The sequence below is a fragment of the Hyaena hyaena genome, unplaced genomic scaffold (assembly GCF_003009895.1).
Source record: "Hyaena hyaena isolate Hyena2069 unplaced genomic scaffold, ASM300989v1 scaffold_43, whole genome shotgun sequence".
Lineage (NCBI taxonomy): Eukaryota > Metazoa > Chordata > Mammalia > Carnivora > Hyaenidae > Hyaena > Hyaena hyaena.
In genome coordinates this window covers 145,882-165,067 of record NW_024080675.1, presented here as the reverse complement: position 1 = coordinate 165,067, position 19,186 = coordinate 145,882, and the positions used below count along the sequence as shown (strand labels likewise).

The following is a 19,186-nucleotide window of genomic DNA, read 5'->3' as shown; positions in this document are numbered from 1 at the left end:
TTTTTTTTTAAATTTTTATTTATTTTTAGGAGAGAGAGAGAGAGCGTGATCAGGGGAGGGTCAGAGAGAGAGGGAGTCACAGACTGAAACAGGCTCCAGGCTCTGAGCTGGCAGTCAGCACAGAGCCCGACGCGGGGCTCGAACCCACCGCGAGATCATGACCTAAGCGAAAGTCGGACGCTTAACCGACTAAGCCACCCAGGCGCCCCTCACTTCTTTTTTTTTAATGTTTTATTTCTGAGAGAGAGAGAGAAAGGGAGAGAGAGAGAGAGAGAGAGACAGAGACAGCGTGAGCAGGGGAGGGTCAGAGAGACAGGGAGACACAGAATCTGAAACAGCTCCAGGCTCTGAGCTGGCTATCAGCACAGAGCCCAACGCGGGGCTCAAACCTACGAACCGTGATATCATGACCTGAGCCGGAGTTGGCGCCCAGGCCCCCAGGTGCCCCATTTCACTTCTGTATTTTATGCTCTCAAACCTGGCCCTTACTTAGATCAGGGGCATGCTCAATTATTTCCTTATCTATTATCTAACTTAAATGTCTTGTAGAGGTTCTTGATTAGCTTGGTGAATTCATTATTTTCTTTTTTAACCATCTTTAGGCCTCAGTTTCAACCAACACAATCAGAGGATTAGTATAAATGATTTCTGAGGCCCATTAGCTCTTAAATTCAGTGCAAAAGCAGATATTGTCTCTCAAATCCGTGGGCAAACATTTCTTTTTAGTCTAGTTGATTAGGAAAATAAAGGAATCCTTTCTGGTTTTAACATTTTTGGTTGATAGTTGTTTTCTCCTTTGGTGCAGTCCAAGTCATGACTCACTCCACCTGTGTTTTCTGTGATGATTTAAACTTTTGCTTTACTAAATTTATTTATGAGACTCTTGTGGTAAAAATAAAGGTTCTAAATTTCCCAGTCATTGATGGTAATATCCTTTTTTAAAAATGACAGAAAAAAGCAAAAGTCCTTTTTGACTCTTTGTTTTCTTCATTACTTCATTATTAATAGGCTCTAGAAAAACTTAAGGGGCAGGTTTCAGGAAAAAAGGAAATGAATTTTCTTTAAAGTAAAAGTAAAGTCTTACCTGACAGACAGAGTTCTTCTTTTTTTTTTTTTTAATGTTTATTTATTTTTGAGAGAGAGAAAAAAACAGCATGAGAGGGAGAGGGGCAGAGAGAGAGGGAGACACAGAATCTCAACCAGGCTCCAGGCTCTGAGCTGTCAGCACAGAGCCTGATGATGGACTCGAACCCATGAACCGTGAGATCATGACCTGAGCCGAAGTCAGACACTTAACCAACTGAGCCACCGAGGTGTCCCCTTTTCCTTTTAGTTTTTTTTTTTTAATTGCAGAGGACTTTGATTTAAGAATTAATATATATTTTAAATGTTTTTATTTTATTTTTCTTTGAGAGAGCACAAGCTGAGAAAGGGCAGAGAAGGGGACAGAGGATCTGAAGTAGGCTCTGTGCTGACAGCAGTGAGCCCACTGTGGGGATTGGACTCACAAACCACAAGATCATGACCTGAGCTGAAGTCAGATGCTCAACTGCCTGAGCCACCCACGTGCCCCAAGAATTAATATTAAGAGGGAATTTTCCTGGAAAAGCCTTGTAAAAGCATTTTTGCTCTTTTTAGCTCTAGGAATTGTAAACTTAAGATCATGGAAATTTGGAAAAAGACAATAAATGGTCTAAATTTAGGACATAAAATATTGTGTTGTTTCTAAAGTATGAATACGTATTTTGTCATGCAGTGAAACAAGATGTAAATGAAAATTTACATGTAGAATATATGCCTTTCCTGAATATTTGTAGATTTTTGAGTACAGTTATTATGATATTGAAAATATTTTCCTGTTGTGCATTTTGTTGACTGGTGTTATTGATATTTTTCAATTCTTCTTTAGAAAATATTTATTTAGTAAAATTTTTTTTAATGTTTATTCATTTTCGAGAGGCAGAGAGAGAGAAACGGATCATGAACGGGGGAGGGGCAGAGAGAGAGGGAGATACAGAATCCAAAGCAGCCTCCAGGCTCTGAGCTGTCAGCACAGAGCCCCATGCAGGGCTTGAACCCTTGAACCATGAGATCATGACCTGAGCTGAATGAAGTCAGATGCTTAACCTACTGAGCCACTCAGGCGCCCCTAGAAAATATTTTAAAATGAGTATTGTGTCACCCTTAGTGAGACATAGACAAAGCCTAGATGGCAATTGGGGGCATTCCACATCAATAATAGTACTGCAGTGAAGACACATCCTTGAAATGTGATGGAAGAGAGGCTAGGACACTGGGTTTGAGGGTTAATAAGTTACCAGGGAAAGTCTTGGCAAAGCCAAAAATATACAGGTGAAACCAAGTTCAGAAACTAGTGTAGTTAGCCATCAGGTTTTAGAGTGTACGTTCTTGATGGATTTTTTTTTTTTTTTTTTTTTTAAAGTGCTTTTCCTTTTACCCTTATCTTCTCCCACTCCAAAATGGTGACTTACTCTTAGGTTAAGGACAGGTAGCTAACCCTACTCCAAATGTGGTTGGTGGACCAGTGGCATCAGCATCTCCTCTTAGCTTGTTAGAAATGCAGAATCTTAGTGTCTCTCAGGCTGACCTAATCAGAATCTCCATTTTAACAAGATCCTCAGGTGATGCGCAAGCATGTTAAAGTTTAAGTACTGCAGGAACAGCTCGGTAAGAATTGGGGTAAATGTCATTGAAACAGAGAATCATACCAAGTGAAGACAACTGTGGGCAGGGCAGGATAAACAGCAACTTTAAAGAAACCAACTAAAGCAAGGGTAAGTGTCACTTAGCCATTTAGAGAATGTAGAACAGAAACGGGAAATAGGTTTTATTAGTGTGTTAACCCCAATCCTCTGGTCATGGTTGCCAAGAACACTGTATTGTGATACAGAGTGTGAGATGAACAGAGATATCTGCATGGGCTTGAAGGGTTGAGTGATAAGTATTTGCCATCTTTGGTTTTGAAGATTGTTGGTTCATCATACATTCTTGTATCATAAGATCCATCGTGTACCCTCTGTCCCTTCTCACCCCTTGTGTTTGGTTTTGGTATAGGTGAATCCAACTTCTCCTTGCTTCTTCAGGCATTGACTGCTGCAGTAGTTAATATACGTAAATGAAAATTTTACCTTTCTCATTAAGGAAATCAGCCATGTTTCCTAGAAATACACTGTATCGCCCAACCCCCATTCCCTTAGCATTAGCTGGAGTTTCCCCAAATATATTATATTATTTCATAAGTAAGATGTAATTCCTTCTTATATATTATCTAGTTTTGTCATCTTAGACAAATTGCTTAACCTTGCCTCTTCTCAGTTTTCTCATCTGAAAAAAAAAAAAAAAGAACATTGGACTTGATCTCTGTCTCTTTCTGTTCTTAAAATTCTGTGGATTTATGTTTCCTTTTGCCATCTGAAAAAAGGAATAGATCTATAGGGATTCTACCCAATTTAAGCGCTGCATATAAGGAATACAGGAGTTTTTACTGATGATTTTATTTCATGATCTTTCTTTGTTCATTTCTCTGATCTTAAACTTTTATAGATGGTTAAAGTGGAAAGAGAACTTTAATGATCACTTTGCCTTTGGTCTTTCCCCATTACAATTTCACCATTCCCATTTTTGCAGAAGTAAGCTTACTGAATCACTGTTTTCCTTAGGTTGTTTCTCATACAAAAACTTGTTTTCTAGACTCTGGAGAATATGGTCCAGAACTGGCATTCAAGGCCTGTGAAAACTGACCAACCCTAAGTGCCTAATTTTATTTTCCTTTGTTCTACAACCTGAACATTTTTTCCCTACCAGGCCAGTTTCCTTCCAATCCTGTATAGAATATCCATTTCCTAACCTAACTTCAACATAGCATTTAAAATCATTTTTAGTTCCATTTCTTTCTGAGATCACAGTTTATCATATGATAAGTGTATGTCTTGAATTCCTAAAAAATGTTTTGTTATTATTTAATTTTTCATGTATTTTGCTTGTCTCTTCAAATAAGTAGTAAACTTCTTAAAGCTAGGGGATCATGACTTTCGATGGTTTATATTATTTCAGTTATCATGCACATACTGGGCGCATAGTACTTATTCACTGAAAGGTACAGTTTGTAAAGATTTGTAGTTTGCTGTCTTTGCTGTTGAGATTACCACAGTGAACCAAAACTTTTCTTTGGAAAAACTGAAGGCTCCAATACCATCAGTAAGAAGGTATAAGGTATAAATAGGAGGTATGGATGTTAGATGCATTTGGCCATATATTCAAAGATGAATATAATGCATAAATTATCATTTAATATAGGATATTCTTTTCCCCCATAACTTTTCCTTAACATTTCTCTTACCAGAAATCACAAGCAATTCTTACTCTTCCTTAGTAATAGATTAGGGAGAGATTAATTTTTAATGATCAGAATGTGTTGTGGAGTAGAAAGACTGCAAGCAATACAGTAAGAAGTTGGGGAACATCACCTCTTCTGGCACACTGAAGTTAGTACTTGCTTGCTAAACCTAAAAACAAATATTTGGAAGCAGTTAGAATTGCTGCTTTTAGAAAATTTCAAAAATGATAGTTTTCCCAGTTGTAAATGACACCTGATTTCTTTATGTAACCTCCTTCTTTCGTTTTCTTCCTCTTTTCCTCCTTCCTCTCTTTTCTGCTTTTCCTCTCTCCTTTTGACTAACACTCTAGGCACTGTGTAGATAAAGATGAATAAGGCATATTTCTTGTTCTCAGGGAGCTTTCTGTCTGGTGATACTGGTCTGCACGAGGACTTGAAGTATCCAAAATGGTATATCAGTAACTATTAGTCATGATATTTGTTTAACCAGGATAGTTGTCTTCCATTCATGGAGAGAACAGTGTTCCTGCATTTTCTTATAGACTTCAGACAACAAAAAATGTCTTACTTTACTGATGGGGAAAAACTAAGACCAGTGGATAGGGAGTGAGATTTATTCTTTTACTATGTGTGGTACTGAAATATCCCTTCCTGTTTTCACTGACCTTTTATTTATTTATTTTTTTGGTAGCCAACAGACCTAGTTTTCCACATCACACATGTTCAAATATTAAAAAATATTTTTCTACTGTAAATCATTTCTTTTCTAGGCTTAAACAACCTCAGTTGTAACAATTATTGATTATATGGTGGAGTTTCTGTTTTTCACCATTAATGACAGTTCTTCTGGTTAAACTTGACTCTGCCAATCCTCTTAAAATACCTAAGTATATGATTATAAAGTAACAATAAAAGACTATAGTTTCATGATGAGAGAGAATGACTTGTGTTCCCTCTCTCCCCCAGTTTATCGATTATTACGTTGTTTTTTAGTACCCTCCTTCTCAATTACTCTGGGCCATCTGGGATAAATATAAGGCTGTGATGGATGGTTGTCTTAGTTATCTATTTGTTACAAAGTTTCATTACAGCTCTATAGTTTTGAATTGAATTACTGCTCTAGAAACTATATCAGCTCATTATTTTTTCTTTTTAAAATTTTGTTTTCTATGTTATCATGATTTATTTACTTGCAACTTTTTTCTTGCTTTTTCTTTTTGATTTTCTTTCTTTTTGATTTTATTATTTTTTTTATTTTACATTACAGACAAACAGAAACTTCCTCCTTTCATCTTTTCATTCTCTGATTTATGATAAATTTAGCTTCCTTTGGCCTGGCATTTGCTTCAGCAGGCAGTCTTCCTTCAAGTACCTCCCTGATTGATGTATAATCTTTGATATCTTCCATTAGCCTCCAGGATCACTAAGTTCAAGGCCCCCTTGGAACCTAAGGAGCCCCGCCGAGGAGCTGAAGGCCTTCAGAGTCCTTGGGGTGATTGACAAGGTAATTCTTCAGTGTCTCTTCAAGAGTTCAGTCATAAACCGACTGCATGCTGACATTATGTCTTTGAAGCTTTGGATCTTAAGGATATGAAACAAAAGGAGAAAATGACTCAAATGCATCTGCACTTTAAAATAACAAAAGCAGAAAAGAAAAAGCTTTTATCTAAGCAATTCATGTAAGGTCATGCAAAATATATTTGAGCTAAAGAATAAGGTGCATATTTGTTGGCATTCTTTTGAGTAAGGGGTTTTGGTTTTATAAACCTGCTAGAGCAGGGTAAAGATATACTTTTTGTAAGTTACAAAAACTTGTTGGTAGTTTTCAACATTAACCGGTATAGTCAATCTAATGGTCAAAAAGAAAAATGTCACCCTCTTAAGACCTACTGTCTGCTGAGAACCTACAATGTGTCAGGCATACACAGGCATTTCATATAAAGCAAGTTGCTTAATCCTTCTCACAACCCTGCTTTTTGCATCATGGTGGGAAAGTGGTGTGTAGAACAGAGTAAGTAACTTACCCAGAAATCACATGGCTGACTTAGGGTAGTACTGGCGTTTGAACCTATATCTTTGTGACTCCAAGAGCAGTGTTTTTTCCAGTACACACCTCCCCCCAACCACATCTCCTTTATTTTTGTATTTGGAATAAAAATAAAGAGATAACAGAGATCCACTATTGAGTTTTTCCAAATTTGGTGACATCTCAGATATGCCACAATTTCACAGTATTGGCAGACATAAATAAATAATTTATTATTTTTAAATTTTGTTTTGTTTTGCTTTTTGAGAGAGAGAGTGTGAGCAGGGAAGGGGCAGAGAGAGAGATGGAGACAGAATCTGAGGCAGGCTCCAAGGTGTCCGCACAGAGCCCGATGCGGAGCTTGAACCCACAGATCACGAGATCATGACTTGAGCCGAAGTTGGGTGCTTAACCAACTGAGCCACCCAGGTGCCTCGTCAAGTGTAATTTAAAAACCACACATGGGGCACCTAGGGGGCTCAGTCAGTTAAGCATCTGACTTTTGCTCAGGTCATGATCTTGCATTTTGTTGGTTTGGGCCCCACATTGGGCTCTGAGCTCTTAGCTCAAAGCCTGGAGCCTGCTTTAGATTCTGTGTCTCCCTCTCTCGCTATGCCTTGCCTGCTCACACCCTGTCTCTCTCAAAAATAAATAAAACATTAAAAAAATAATAAATTAAAAAATCGCACACAATAAACCATTTTTAAATGTATTTGATCAACCATCACCTTACCTTTCAAAGTAAAAGAAAATGCTTTATTTAATATTAAGGTGTAAATTAATTTAGGCCATTTTTATTTTTATATTTTGTTTTTAAAATATAATTTATTGTTAAATTGGTTTCCATATAACTCCCAGTGCTCATCCCAACAAGTGCCCTCCTCAGTGCCCATCACCTACTTTCCCCTCTCCCCATTCCCCATCATCCCTCAATTTGCTCTTTTTATTTGAGAGTCTCTTATGGTTTGCCTCCCTCCCTCTCTGTAATTTTTTTTGCTCCCTTCCCTTCCCCCATGGTCTTCTGTTAAGTTTTTCAAGATCCACAAATGGGTGAAAACATATGGTATCTGTCTTTCACTGACTGATTTATTTCACTTAGCATAATACCATTCCATCCACGTTGCTGCAAATGGTGGGATTTCATTCTTTCTCATTGCCAAGTAGTATTCCATTGTATAGATAAACCACATCTTCTTGATCCATTTATCAGTTGATGGACATTTAGGCTCTTTCTATAATTGGGCTATTTTGAAAGAGTTGCTATAAACATTGGGGTACGTGTGCCCCTATGTATCAGCCCTCCTGTATCCCTTGGATAAATTCCTAGCAGTGCTATTGCTGGGTCATAGGGGAGTTCTATTGTTAATTTTTTGAGGAACTTCCACACTGTTTTCCAGAGCGGCTGTACCAGTTTGTATTCTCACCAACAGCCCAGGAGGGTACCTGTTTCTCCACATCCTCGCCAGCGTCTGTAGTCTCCTGATTTGTTCATTGTAGCCACTCTGACCAGCATAAGGTGGTGTCTCAGTGTGGCTTTGATTTGTATTTCCCTGATGATGAGTGACATTGAGCATCATTTCATGTGTCTGTTGTAGACCTTTTTTTTTTTTTTAATCATCTTTTATGAAGCACGTCAGTTGTCATTTGGAACTTAATGTTCATTGAGTATTTTGTGTGTTCTAAAGTATGCATGTGATTTGTTGCTAAAACTGAACAATATGCAGCATATCTCAGGTAGTTTAGACAGAGGTAATGGTTTGAGGCATCCCAAAGGGAACAGTAGGTTCAATATTACACGGACTCTAGGTGTCTTATTATCGTAAGCGTTGTTTTTCTCAAATTCATAAAACTGAATTTTGACTTAAAGAATTCTAAGCCTGAAATATTTCTTTAACCATGTTTCCCTAGCTTTTCCAGTTTGGAGAACATTCTGTTTGAGAGTACAGAGAGGCAAAATAAGAACTGAATAGTTCCAAGGATCTTGGATTTCTGTGCAAGCAAATATACTTTTTTTATGTGCAGTGTCTGTCCCCTCTCTTTGATCTGTTTGTTTTGATAAAATATGACCTTTCATTGCTGTGCTCTAATCATGAGTGAGTCACCTTGAAGTCCTCCTAATAACTATGAGTCTCATAGGTTTATCCAAACAGGCACTTTCAGCAGTGGAGGAATTCCGAAATTGTGTGCTAAGGCATAATTTGCTACTGTCTATATTCTGTTAACCTGGGAAGTATGTTTGGTGTTGAGAAGGTGACATTTAACTTTTCTAAGTAGAGATAACTAAATATGTATTTGGGAATTAATAAGCTTAGCAAATAATCTTTTAAAATTTCTAAGTCTTCATAAAAACATGAATAGATTTTTAAAAATTTGAATTTAAAAAAATGTTTATTTCTTTCTGAGAGAGAGAGAGAGAGTGCAAGTGAGGGAGGGGCAGAGAGAGAGAGAGAGAAGATCTGAAGCATGCTTTGCCCCCAGAGTGCAGAGCCCTGGGTGGGGCTTGAACTCACAAACCATGAGTTCATGACCTGAGCCAAAACCAAGAGTTAGATGCTTATCCAACTGAGCCACTCAGGCACCCCCAAAAATTTGAATTGTTTTTAAAGATAAATTGTTTTCCATTCGGGTTTTAGAAATGGAAAGATTGGAAGAATAGTGTAGAAAATACACAGGGTACATTAATCTAGTCTATACAGACTACAGTTTTTCTGATTCTGCTTCATTACATTATTTGTTCTTTATGAGTTAATTTGAGTGTTGTTGTCTATTAACTTAGGAAAATAAAATTTTCCCGGCAATAGGATTTTACCGACTTCTATATAGAAAATAAATAAAGCAAATTTGTTCATCAGTCTCTATACCATAAATTCCATGAGAATAACATCTTGTCTGTCTTCTTCTTTATGTTCTTAGTGCCTAGAATCATGCTTGGCACCTAATGGGTGCTTAATAAATATTTGTTGAAAGAATAAATTGAAACTTAAATAATTCTAAATACATCGTATGTAGAGTGACACCTACTGGTAGAATGTGAGACTGTTCCCTAGTACCATTGCTCTAGACACTCAGGTATCTGTACCCAGAGATAATAATGCCATTGCTACATCTTGGTCTAGTATTCAAAGGGAAATAAATGATTTCCTGTTCTTTAATTGGATTACAAAATCCATTATTAATACATATGTGCAACAAGGAATTTAAGTATTAGGGCTCTTGGAATATAAATAAGCTTGTGAACATTCGATCAGGCTAGTGAAGACCCTCAAAATCATACAGAGAATAGCTAAAAACATGAAGTATGCATAACCTAATCAAAACGTATGTGTCCCTCCTATTTTTGGAGGACTATCCAGGACAACGTGATTAAGTAATGTTTGTTCAAATATTGAGGGTGAAAGGGGATATTAATTATTCCAGATCAAGAGGTGCAAGCTAAGATCTAGGCAAAGCAAATGTAATGAAGGATAAGACTTGCTTTTTAATATCCCCAAGGATACAATCAGAGCTAAATGAGTATAAGTTTTCAAAGTTTAGCTAATGATTTTGAGAATTAGGATTGACTAACGGCTGACTGGATTTCATCATACTTATTTGTTTCTTGTCATTAGAGATATTCAAGCAAAGGTTGAAGGGTCATTGGTGGGGATGTTGTAGAAGGAATCCAAGCACTGGGTGAAGTTTAGATAAAGATTTCTTTTAGCCCTCAGATTCACTTGCACATAGTCCTCATGTAGTAATAGCAAGGGAAAGTAGAAATTAGTAGAACACGAATACATGGATGAAAAGAATGGATTGCTGTTGTTTTCACATAAATTTGTGCATGTGTGGGTGCAAACTTTTGTGTTTACGTGCATGAGGTATGTATGTATAAGGATTGCTTATGTGTAGGTAATTTGCAGTTGAGTTAGAAGTCTGGATTCGTTATTTAGTACTAGAATACCCAAGTGTAGGAAGAGTTTCTGTGAAAGTTCACTATTGTATAACTTATCTATTAAACTGATACAGCAAGGGCACCTCGGTGGCTCAGTCGGTTAAGCCTCTGACTTTGGCTCAGGTCATAATCTCGTGGTTTGTGAGTTTGAGCCCCACATTGGGCTCTACACTGTCAGAGCTGGCTTTGGAGTCTCTGTCTCCCTTTCTCTCTGCCCCTCCACTGCTCACACACTATCTCTCTCCCCAAAATAAATGAACATTAAAAAAAATAAAAGGATAAAGGAGTCTGTAGTCTAGTAAACAGTAAAGTACTACTGGCAGTTTCCTAGTTTTGATATTGTGCTATAACTATATAAAATATCATCATTTGGAGAAGCTGAGTGAACGGTACACGGGACTGTACTGTTTTTGCAACTTCCTGAGTTTAAAAAGAGTTAAAAAAAACGAGGGCGGGGGCTAGGAAGATGCTGACTTGAACATCGGTAATAATACCAAGATGTGATCCCTTCATGTCTAGTTAAGTCTTCTGGGTTGTGTGTAGCCAGACTCATCCTGCATGTGGGTGTGTGTATGGTGTTTGCAGGGTCAGCCCGTGAAGATGGTATGGCTGTGTTGCTCAAATTCATTGTCATTCCTTGAAAAACAACTTCAACAGGATGCTTTAGAAGTCATTGTTATGAGAGGTGCCACACACTTTGTAAGCTAATCACTATTTATTACATCCAGTGCTTAGGTATTTTTGTAATCAGGGTAGCTTCTGAACTCTATCTGAAGCTTGCTAGTCAGAATTCTTAGGTTGACTTGCCACTGGAAAAATATAATTTCAGCTTAAATATTTTTGAAAACATTTGCGGAGATTGTTCAAATTGAGTAGATGTTAAGAGAGCCTTAAAAATAAGTACAAAATAAATAGTTATGTTTTTAAGTTTCCTAAATAGTATTTCCTGTGATATATAGGTAAACTGTCCTTATTGAGAACACAGAAGCATCAATATTTGGGTATTTGCTCATTGAGGGAACATTAGGTTGAACTGTATTAATAGGAACTTGTCCTTTATTTAAACAGTGTGGCAAAAGTATTGCCTAAGTGATAATCAGATTACAAATGTTGCACTTCTGCTTGTAGAAAGATGGAATTGAGATCCTTTTTCCTATTTTCCCTATCAAGTCTAACTAAAACTCTGGATGTTATTGAGAAAACAAAGAAGAAGTAGACTGGAAACTGGAGAGTAGAAGGAAGTCTGGCTAATGACCGTGGGATCCAATGACTGCGTGGTGGTGAACTCCCTGTACTTTCTTTTCCTCACATGTTTCAGACTAGATGTTAGAGAAATGGGCAACTCAGCAAAGCTAATAGGGACAGACAAAAACCAAACTTAACAAAAGCGTGGTCTTTCTAACCAAAGGACTATGAAACGGGGAGTTTAGTCAGATAGAAAACTTTTAGACAGTAAGCACTCTACTCCATCGAACCCACAGGAAGACTTTGGCCCTGCCCCATCACCGCTAGCAGAGACCACGGAGGTACCTAGACTTTCATTCTTGCAAGGCTGCCCTGAGGTGCTACACCCTCCTGTTTGGCAGGTGCCAGAAATGGCCAGGTGGGGATCTGGGTCTTGTATCCCCAGTGGGCAGAAATGACACACGTTCATTGTGATCTCTTGGGAAGCCTGGACTTTTAGCTGTACCTGGTGGTAAAAAGACTCCCTTTCCTTTCCCCACTGTGGTAGTATTAGAGGGGGCCTGGGAGAGACTCAGGGTTTGACCACTACCCAGTGGTAATGAAGCCACCTCCCATGTGCTGTAAAGTGAAGGGCACATGAGGAACAGTAACGAGGGCCTTCTGTTCTTCGCAGCCAGGGTGGTATCTGCTGAGGCCTGGTCTCCTGCTCCTACCCAGCAGTAACCAGGGGTCCCATTTTCCTCCCTCAGGTGTCAGTGAAAGCCAAACAGGGAACCTGAGCTTCCATTGCCACCTGGTAGTTTCAGACTGATTATCCCTTTCCCCCATCAGAATCATGTCAGGGAAGGACTGCTAAAATAAAATAATTTACAAGAGGCAGAGTCTTATAATATGTCTGAAATGTCCAGGTTTCTATAGAAAATCATTGAGAAGAGACAATCAACTGTTACCAACACAGAGGTGACATAGATGCTAGATTTATCTGACAAAGATTTTAAAGCAGCCATCATAAAAATACGTCAGTGAGCAATTACAAACATATATGAAACAAACAAAAAAGTAGAAAGTCCTAACAAAGAAATAGAAAATATAGGGGTGCCTGGGTGGCTCAGTTGGTTAAACATTTGACTCTTGGTTTCGGCTCAGATCGTGATCTAGCAGTTTCTTAAGTTCAAGCCCTGTGTCAGACTCTGTGCTGCCAGTAAGGAACCTGCTTGGGATACTCGCTCCCCCTCTCTCTCTGCCCCTCTCCCACTCACTCTCAAATAAATAAACTTTAAAAATTAAATAAATAAAAATAACAGAATGTCTTGATAGGCTCATAAACAGACTGGACGAGGACGAGGAAAGAGTTTTTCAGCTTGAGGATATGTCAGTAGAAACTTCCAAAACTAAAAAGCAAAGAGAACGAAGACTAAAAACATGGAACATCCAAGAACTGTAGGACAGCTGCACAGATGAAACACACACGCAGTGAGAATCTCAGAAGAGGAAGAAAGGGAAAGGAACAGTCTGCTTAAAATAATAGTAAGAAATATGTATACTTATGTGCAAGGGAAATGAGTAAGAGCAATGATCTAAGGGATTGGAGAGATGAATTAGGAATATTTTGCTATTATAAGGTACTTGAACTACTTGAGAAGCAGTGTTGTGTTCTTTGAAAGTGGACTCGGATTAGTTGTAAATGTAGATTGCAAACTCTAGGGCAACCACTAAGAAAAATGAAAAAAAAAAAAACATAACTGATATGGTAAGAAGGGAAAGAAAATGGAATCATGCAAAATACTCAATTAAAGCCACAAATGGCAGAAAAAGAATCGAAGGAAAAATTGAACAAAGGCAGTGAATAGAAAGCATTGAAAACTGTGGTAGATATCCAATTATATCAGTAATCATAAACATGAGTGCTCCAGATGCACCAATTAAGAGACAGAGATTGTCAGAGTTAATAAAGAAACAGGAAGCAACTATTTGTTGTCTATAAGTTGTCACTTTAAATATAAAAGACACATATAGATTAAAAGTAGAGGGTTAGAGAAAGGTTTATACCATGTTCATACTGATCCAAACAAAGTGGGAGTAGCTATAATAATTTGAGACAGAGCAGACTTCAGAGCAAGGCAAATTATCAGGAGTAAAGAGAGACATTTCATAATAATAACAGGTCAATTCTCCAAGAAGATATAACAATTCATAGAGAGTATTGTGCCTAACACTGAGCATCAAAATATATGAGGCAAAAGCTGAAAAAACTACAAAGAGAAATGGATATTTCTACTATTACAGTTGGAGACTTCAACACCTATCAGAGATGGACAGATTGAGCTGACAGAAAATCACTGGAACATAGTTGAACCCATCAATCAACAGAATTGGACATGGCTGAACATTTGTAGATTTCTTCATCCAACAAAAGCAGAAAATATTTTCTTCTTAAGCTCACATGGAACATTCACCAAGTTAGACCACATTCTGGGTCATAAAACACTACTTGACACCTTTAAAATGATAGAAACATAGAGGGGCCCCTTGGTGGCTCAGTCAGTTAAATGTCCGACTTCAGCTCAGGTCATGGTCTCGCAGTTCATGAGTTTGAGTCCCACATTGGGCTCTGTGCTGACAGCTCAGAGCCTGGAGCCTACTTCAGATTCTGTGTCTCCCTTTCTTTCAGCCCCTCCCTGTCTCTCACTCATTCTGTTCTCTCTCTCAAAAATAAAATAAATAAATAAGAAACATAGAATATTTACTATCAGACCACAGTGGAATTAAAGTAGAAATTAATAACAGAAATATGACTGGAATATCCCCAAATATGTGGAGATTAAATAACACACTTCTAACAAATTCTTTTTAAAAAAATGTTTATTTATTTTGAGAGAGAGAGAGAACATGCACAATGAACAGAGGAGGGAAAGGGAGAGCATGCGAGAGAATCCCAAGCAGGCTTCACATTGTCTTCACAGAGCCTGGACGCGGGGCTCCATTTTACAAACATGAGATCATGACCTGAGCCAAAATCAAGAGTTGGATGATTAACTGGCTGAGCCACCCAGGTATTCCAATAACACTTCTAAGTAACACAGAGGTCAAAGAAGAAATCTGAAGAGAAGATTTGAAATAGTGTGAATTCAGTGAAAATGAAAACATAATCACAGTTTGTGAGATGCAGCAAAAGTAGTACTAGAGGGAAATTTATATCAGTGAATGCATGTATTAAAAATGATGAGCTCTAAAATCAGTCATTTAAATTTTGACCTTAGGAAACTAGAAAAAGAAGATCAAATTTAAAGTAAGTAGAAGAAAAGAAATAATAAAAATTTAAGGAGAAATCAATGGCATTGAAAACAGGAAATCAAAGAAAATGAACAAAACCAAAAGCTGATTCTTTGAAAAGATAAGTGAAACCAATAAGCTTTTAGCCAAGCTAAGTAAGAAAAAAAGACAGCATGCATAAATTTCTAATGTCAAAAATGAGAGAGAAGATATTAGTACAGACATGGACATTAGAAGAGTAATAAAGGAATATTGTGAGCAATTCCATGTCTACAGACTTGGTAACCTAGATGAAATGGACCAATTTCTTGAAAGACACAATCTGCCAAAACTCTCATAATAAGAAATATACAATCTGAATAGGCCTATACCTATAAAGAAATTGAATTAAGAACCTTCCAGAACAGAAAGCATCAGCCTATCTGGGCTCACTGGTGAACTCTACCAAACTTTTAAGGAAGAGATTATACCAATTCCCTACAGTCTCTTTCAGAATATAGCAGCTGAAGGAATACTTTCTAACTCATTTTATAAGGATAGTATTATCCTAATAACTAAAACAAAAGCTATTATAAGTAGTGAAAACTGCAGGCCAATATATCTCCTGAATATAGGTGCAAAAACCCTAATCAGAATATTAGCAAATTGAATCCAGTATAGAAAGAGCTATACACTATGATTTTTTTTTAAGTTTATTTCTTTTGAGAGAGAGAGTGCGAGTGGCGGAGGAGCAGAGAGAGAGAAAAAGAGAATCCCAAGCAGGCTCTTCACTGTCAGCATAGATGATGCAGGGCTTGATTATCACAAACCATGAGACCATGACTCTCTACCCTTCTCCTGCTCATCCTCTGTCTCTCTTTCTCTTCAAAGTAAACAAATATACATAAACATACCCACACAGACAAACACAATATCCTTTATAGTATTTCAAAAAAATGAAATACTGGAGTGCTGGCTGGCTCAGTGGATAGAGCCTGTGACTCTTGATCTCAAGGTCATGAATTCAAGTCCTACACTGGGTGTGGAGCCTACATTAAAAAAAAGAAAGGAAGGAAGGAAGTAAAGAAAGGAAGAAAAGAAAGAGAAAGAAAGAAGAAAGAAAGAAAGAAAGAAAGAAAGAAAGAAGGAAGGAAGGAAGGAAGGAAGGAAGGAAGGAAAGAAAGAAAGAAAGAAAGAAAGAAAGAAAGAAAGAAAGAAAGAAAGAAGGAAAGAAGGAAAGAAGGAAAGAAGGAAAGAAGGAAAGAAGGAAAGAAAGAAAGAAAGAAAAAGAAAAAAGAAAAGAATACTTAGGTATAAATCTGACAAAATGTGTATACTATCTATATGAGGAAAACTACAAAACTCTAAGGAAACAAATAAAAAAAGAACTAAATGAAGAAATGTTACATGTTCATAGCTAGGAGGACTATTAATGTCAAGATGTCAATTCTTCCCAGTTTGATCAATACATTGAGTGTAATCCCAATCAAAATCACTGTCAGTAATTTTTTGGCTATTGAGAAAATTATTCTAAAGTTTTTATTGAGTGACAAAAGTCCAACCCAATATTGAAGAAAATCCAACACAGTATTGAAGGAAAAGAATAAACTCAGACGACTATCTCTACCCAACTATAAGACTTACTATAAAGCTACACTAATTAAGACGTTTATGAAAGAATAGACAGATTCATCGAACAGACTAGAGTGCCCAGAAATAGATCTACATGAGTTTAGTCTAGGGATCTTGGACAAAGGACTAAAAGCAATACTATGGGTACAAATGGTACTGGAACTCCACATCCAGCAGACAGCCACATATAAAAAAGTGGATTTAGACACAGACCTTACGTCATTCAACGAAATGAACTCCCAAAGTAGATCATAGATATAAATGAAAACACAAAACCATAACAACATAAAATTTCTAGAAGATAAAATAGAAGAGAATCTAGATGACCTTGTATATAGCAATGATTTCAGATATAGCACCAAAGGCATGACATGTGAAAGAAATAATTGATAAGCTATACTTCATTAAAATTAAAAACTTCTCCTCTGCAAAAGACACTGTCAAGAGGATAAGACAAGGTACATATTGGGAAAGAATATTTGTAAAAGACATATAAGGAATTACCCAAAATATATAAAGAACTCTTAAAACCTAAATGAACAACTTGATTTTTTTTAAAAAAGGGCAAAAGTTCTGAACAGACATGTTACCAAAGAAGATATACAGATGACAAATAGACATTTGAAAAGATACTCCACATCATACATCATCAGGTATATTCAAACTTAAAAAAAAGTGAAATGGTATTATGGAGTGGCCATAATTTAGAACACCAACAACACCAAATGCTGACAAGGATGTGAAACAACAGGAATTCTTTCATTGCTGGTGGAAATGCAAAATGGTATATCCATTTTGGAAGACAGTTTGGTGGCTTCTTACAAAACTAAGCATATTTTTTGTTTGTTTTTTAGAGTGAGAGTGCAAGCAGGGGAGGGACAGAGGGAGAGAAAGAACCTTTTTTTTTTTTTTTAAGTTTTTATTTACTTTGAGAGAGAGCAAGCATACAGAGGAAAGAGCAGCAAAGAATCAGAGAGAGACGGAGACAGAATCCCAAGCAGGCTCCAAGCTCTCAGTGAAGAGCCTGACACAGGGCTTGATCCCACAAACCGTGAGTTAAGATTGAGCCACCCAGGAACCCCAAAACTAAACATAGTCCTAACATATGATACAGCAAATTCCTTCTTGGTATTTGCCTTAAATGAGTTCAAAACTTATGTCTACACCAAAACCTGCACATGGATGTTTATAGTAGCTTTATTCATAATTGCCAAAACCTGGAAGTAACCAAGATGTTCTTTAATAGGTAAATGGATAAAGACACTGGATTATGTCTAGATGATGGAATGTTATTTGGTGTTATGAGAAGTGAGCTATGAAGTCTTGAAAGTATATGGAGTAAGTGCATATTACTAAGTGAAATATGCCAGTCAGTAAAGGCTGCATACTGTATGAAAGGCAAAATTATAGAGACTGTAAAGAAATCAATGGTTACAAGCAATTGGGAGGAGAGACGAATAGTGGAGACAGAGTTTTATATGATATTATAATGGTGGATACATGCCATACATTTGGCAAAAACCATAGAATATACAGCTCTGTGAGTGGATCCTAATGTAAACTGGAATTTGAGTGATAATAATGTATAACTGTGGGTTCATCACTTTCAACAAATGTATCAATCTCATGCATGATGTTCAGAGCAGTGGATGCTGTGATTGTTTGGGTGCAGAAGGTATATGGAACTTTACTTTCTGCTCAGTTTTGTTGTGAACCTAAAACTGCTCTAAAATATGAAGTCTGTTTATTTAAAAAATTTTTTAATGTGTATTCTTTTTTTTTTTTTTTTTTTGAGAGAGAGAGAGCAGACAAGTGTGGGAGGGCAGAGAGAGAGAGGGAGACACAGAATCTGAAGTAGGTTCCAGGCTCCAAGCTGTCAGCACAGAGCACAAAGAGGGGCTTGAACCCACTAGCTGTGAGATCGTGTCCTGAGCCAAAGTCGATGCTTAACTAGCTGAGCCACCCAGGTGCCCCATAAAGTCTATTTAAGAGGAAAGAAATCGAGCGCCTGGTTGGCTTAGTCGTTAAGCGTCTGACTTCCACTCAGGTCATGATCTCACAGTTACTGAGTTCGAGTCCCAAATCGAGTGAGCTCAAGCCCCACTGTAGATGAACACGAGGCCCCAGGTGAGCCCCACTGCTCTCTCTTCTCTCGCTCTCTCTCTCTCTCTCTGCCTCTCATTCACTTGTGCCCTCTCTCAATAATAGTAATAGTAAAAATGAAAGGAAAAAAATCAATACAGTAATTACCATGTTAAGTGAAAGCTTATGGAGACCTTCACAACAGTGTCTTCACCTAAAATTCATATAATAGTTGATGGTAAAATTTTTAAATTGCAAAAGGAGAAGATTGTGACTGTGAGTAAACTGGTCCTCACAGCCAGTTAGCTATTACAGATGTGCTTCAGATCACTGTACCTTTTTAGATGACTCTGAGTTTTCCTAAGGCCGAACTCTTTGGATTACACACTACCTCTTCTTTCAGGTAAAGAACCTAAACTCAGAGATGTGAAGTATCTTGTCTAGGGATACCACTAAGTAGCAGAGCTGAGATTTGACCCCAAGACTGTCTTTTTCCAAAATCAGAGATCTTTATAATTGTTCAGAACTGTATTTTATGTGATGGTTATAACATTTAGGTCCCTTATCAACTTATATTTCAGCTCATTATTTCTTCAGCTTTGCTTTTTTAAAAAAATCAGTTTACCCTTATCAATATAAACTAACATATGATTAATAACATTTTTTAAAACTAGCAATCAAAAATCTGCACAGTGACTAATAGGGTTTGTTGTAACTAATT

The 19,186-nt window shown here is 37.3% G+C and overlaps 1 protein-coding gene across 4 annotated transcripts in view; it reads left to right on the top strand.

The window, feature by feature from the left end:
- RPS6KC1 (ribosomal protein S6 kinase C1) overlaps positions 1-19,186 on the top strand; it is a 180,827-nt gene that overhangs the window by 96,090 nt on the left and 65,551 nt on the right. For all 4 annotated transcript variants that reach the window (XM_039230102.1, XM_039230101.1, XM_039230104.1 and 1 more), the window contains exon 8: positions 5,769-5,861. In XM_039230102.1, coding sequence (XP_039086033.1) covers positions 5,769-5,861 — 93 coding nt within the window. The remainder of the gene's footprint in view (positions 1-5,768; positions 5,862-19,186) is intronic.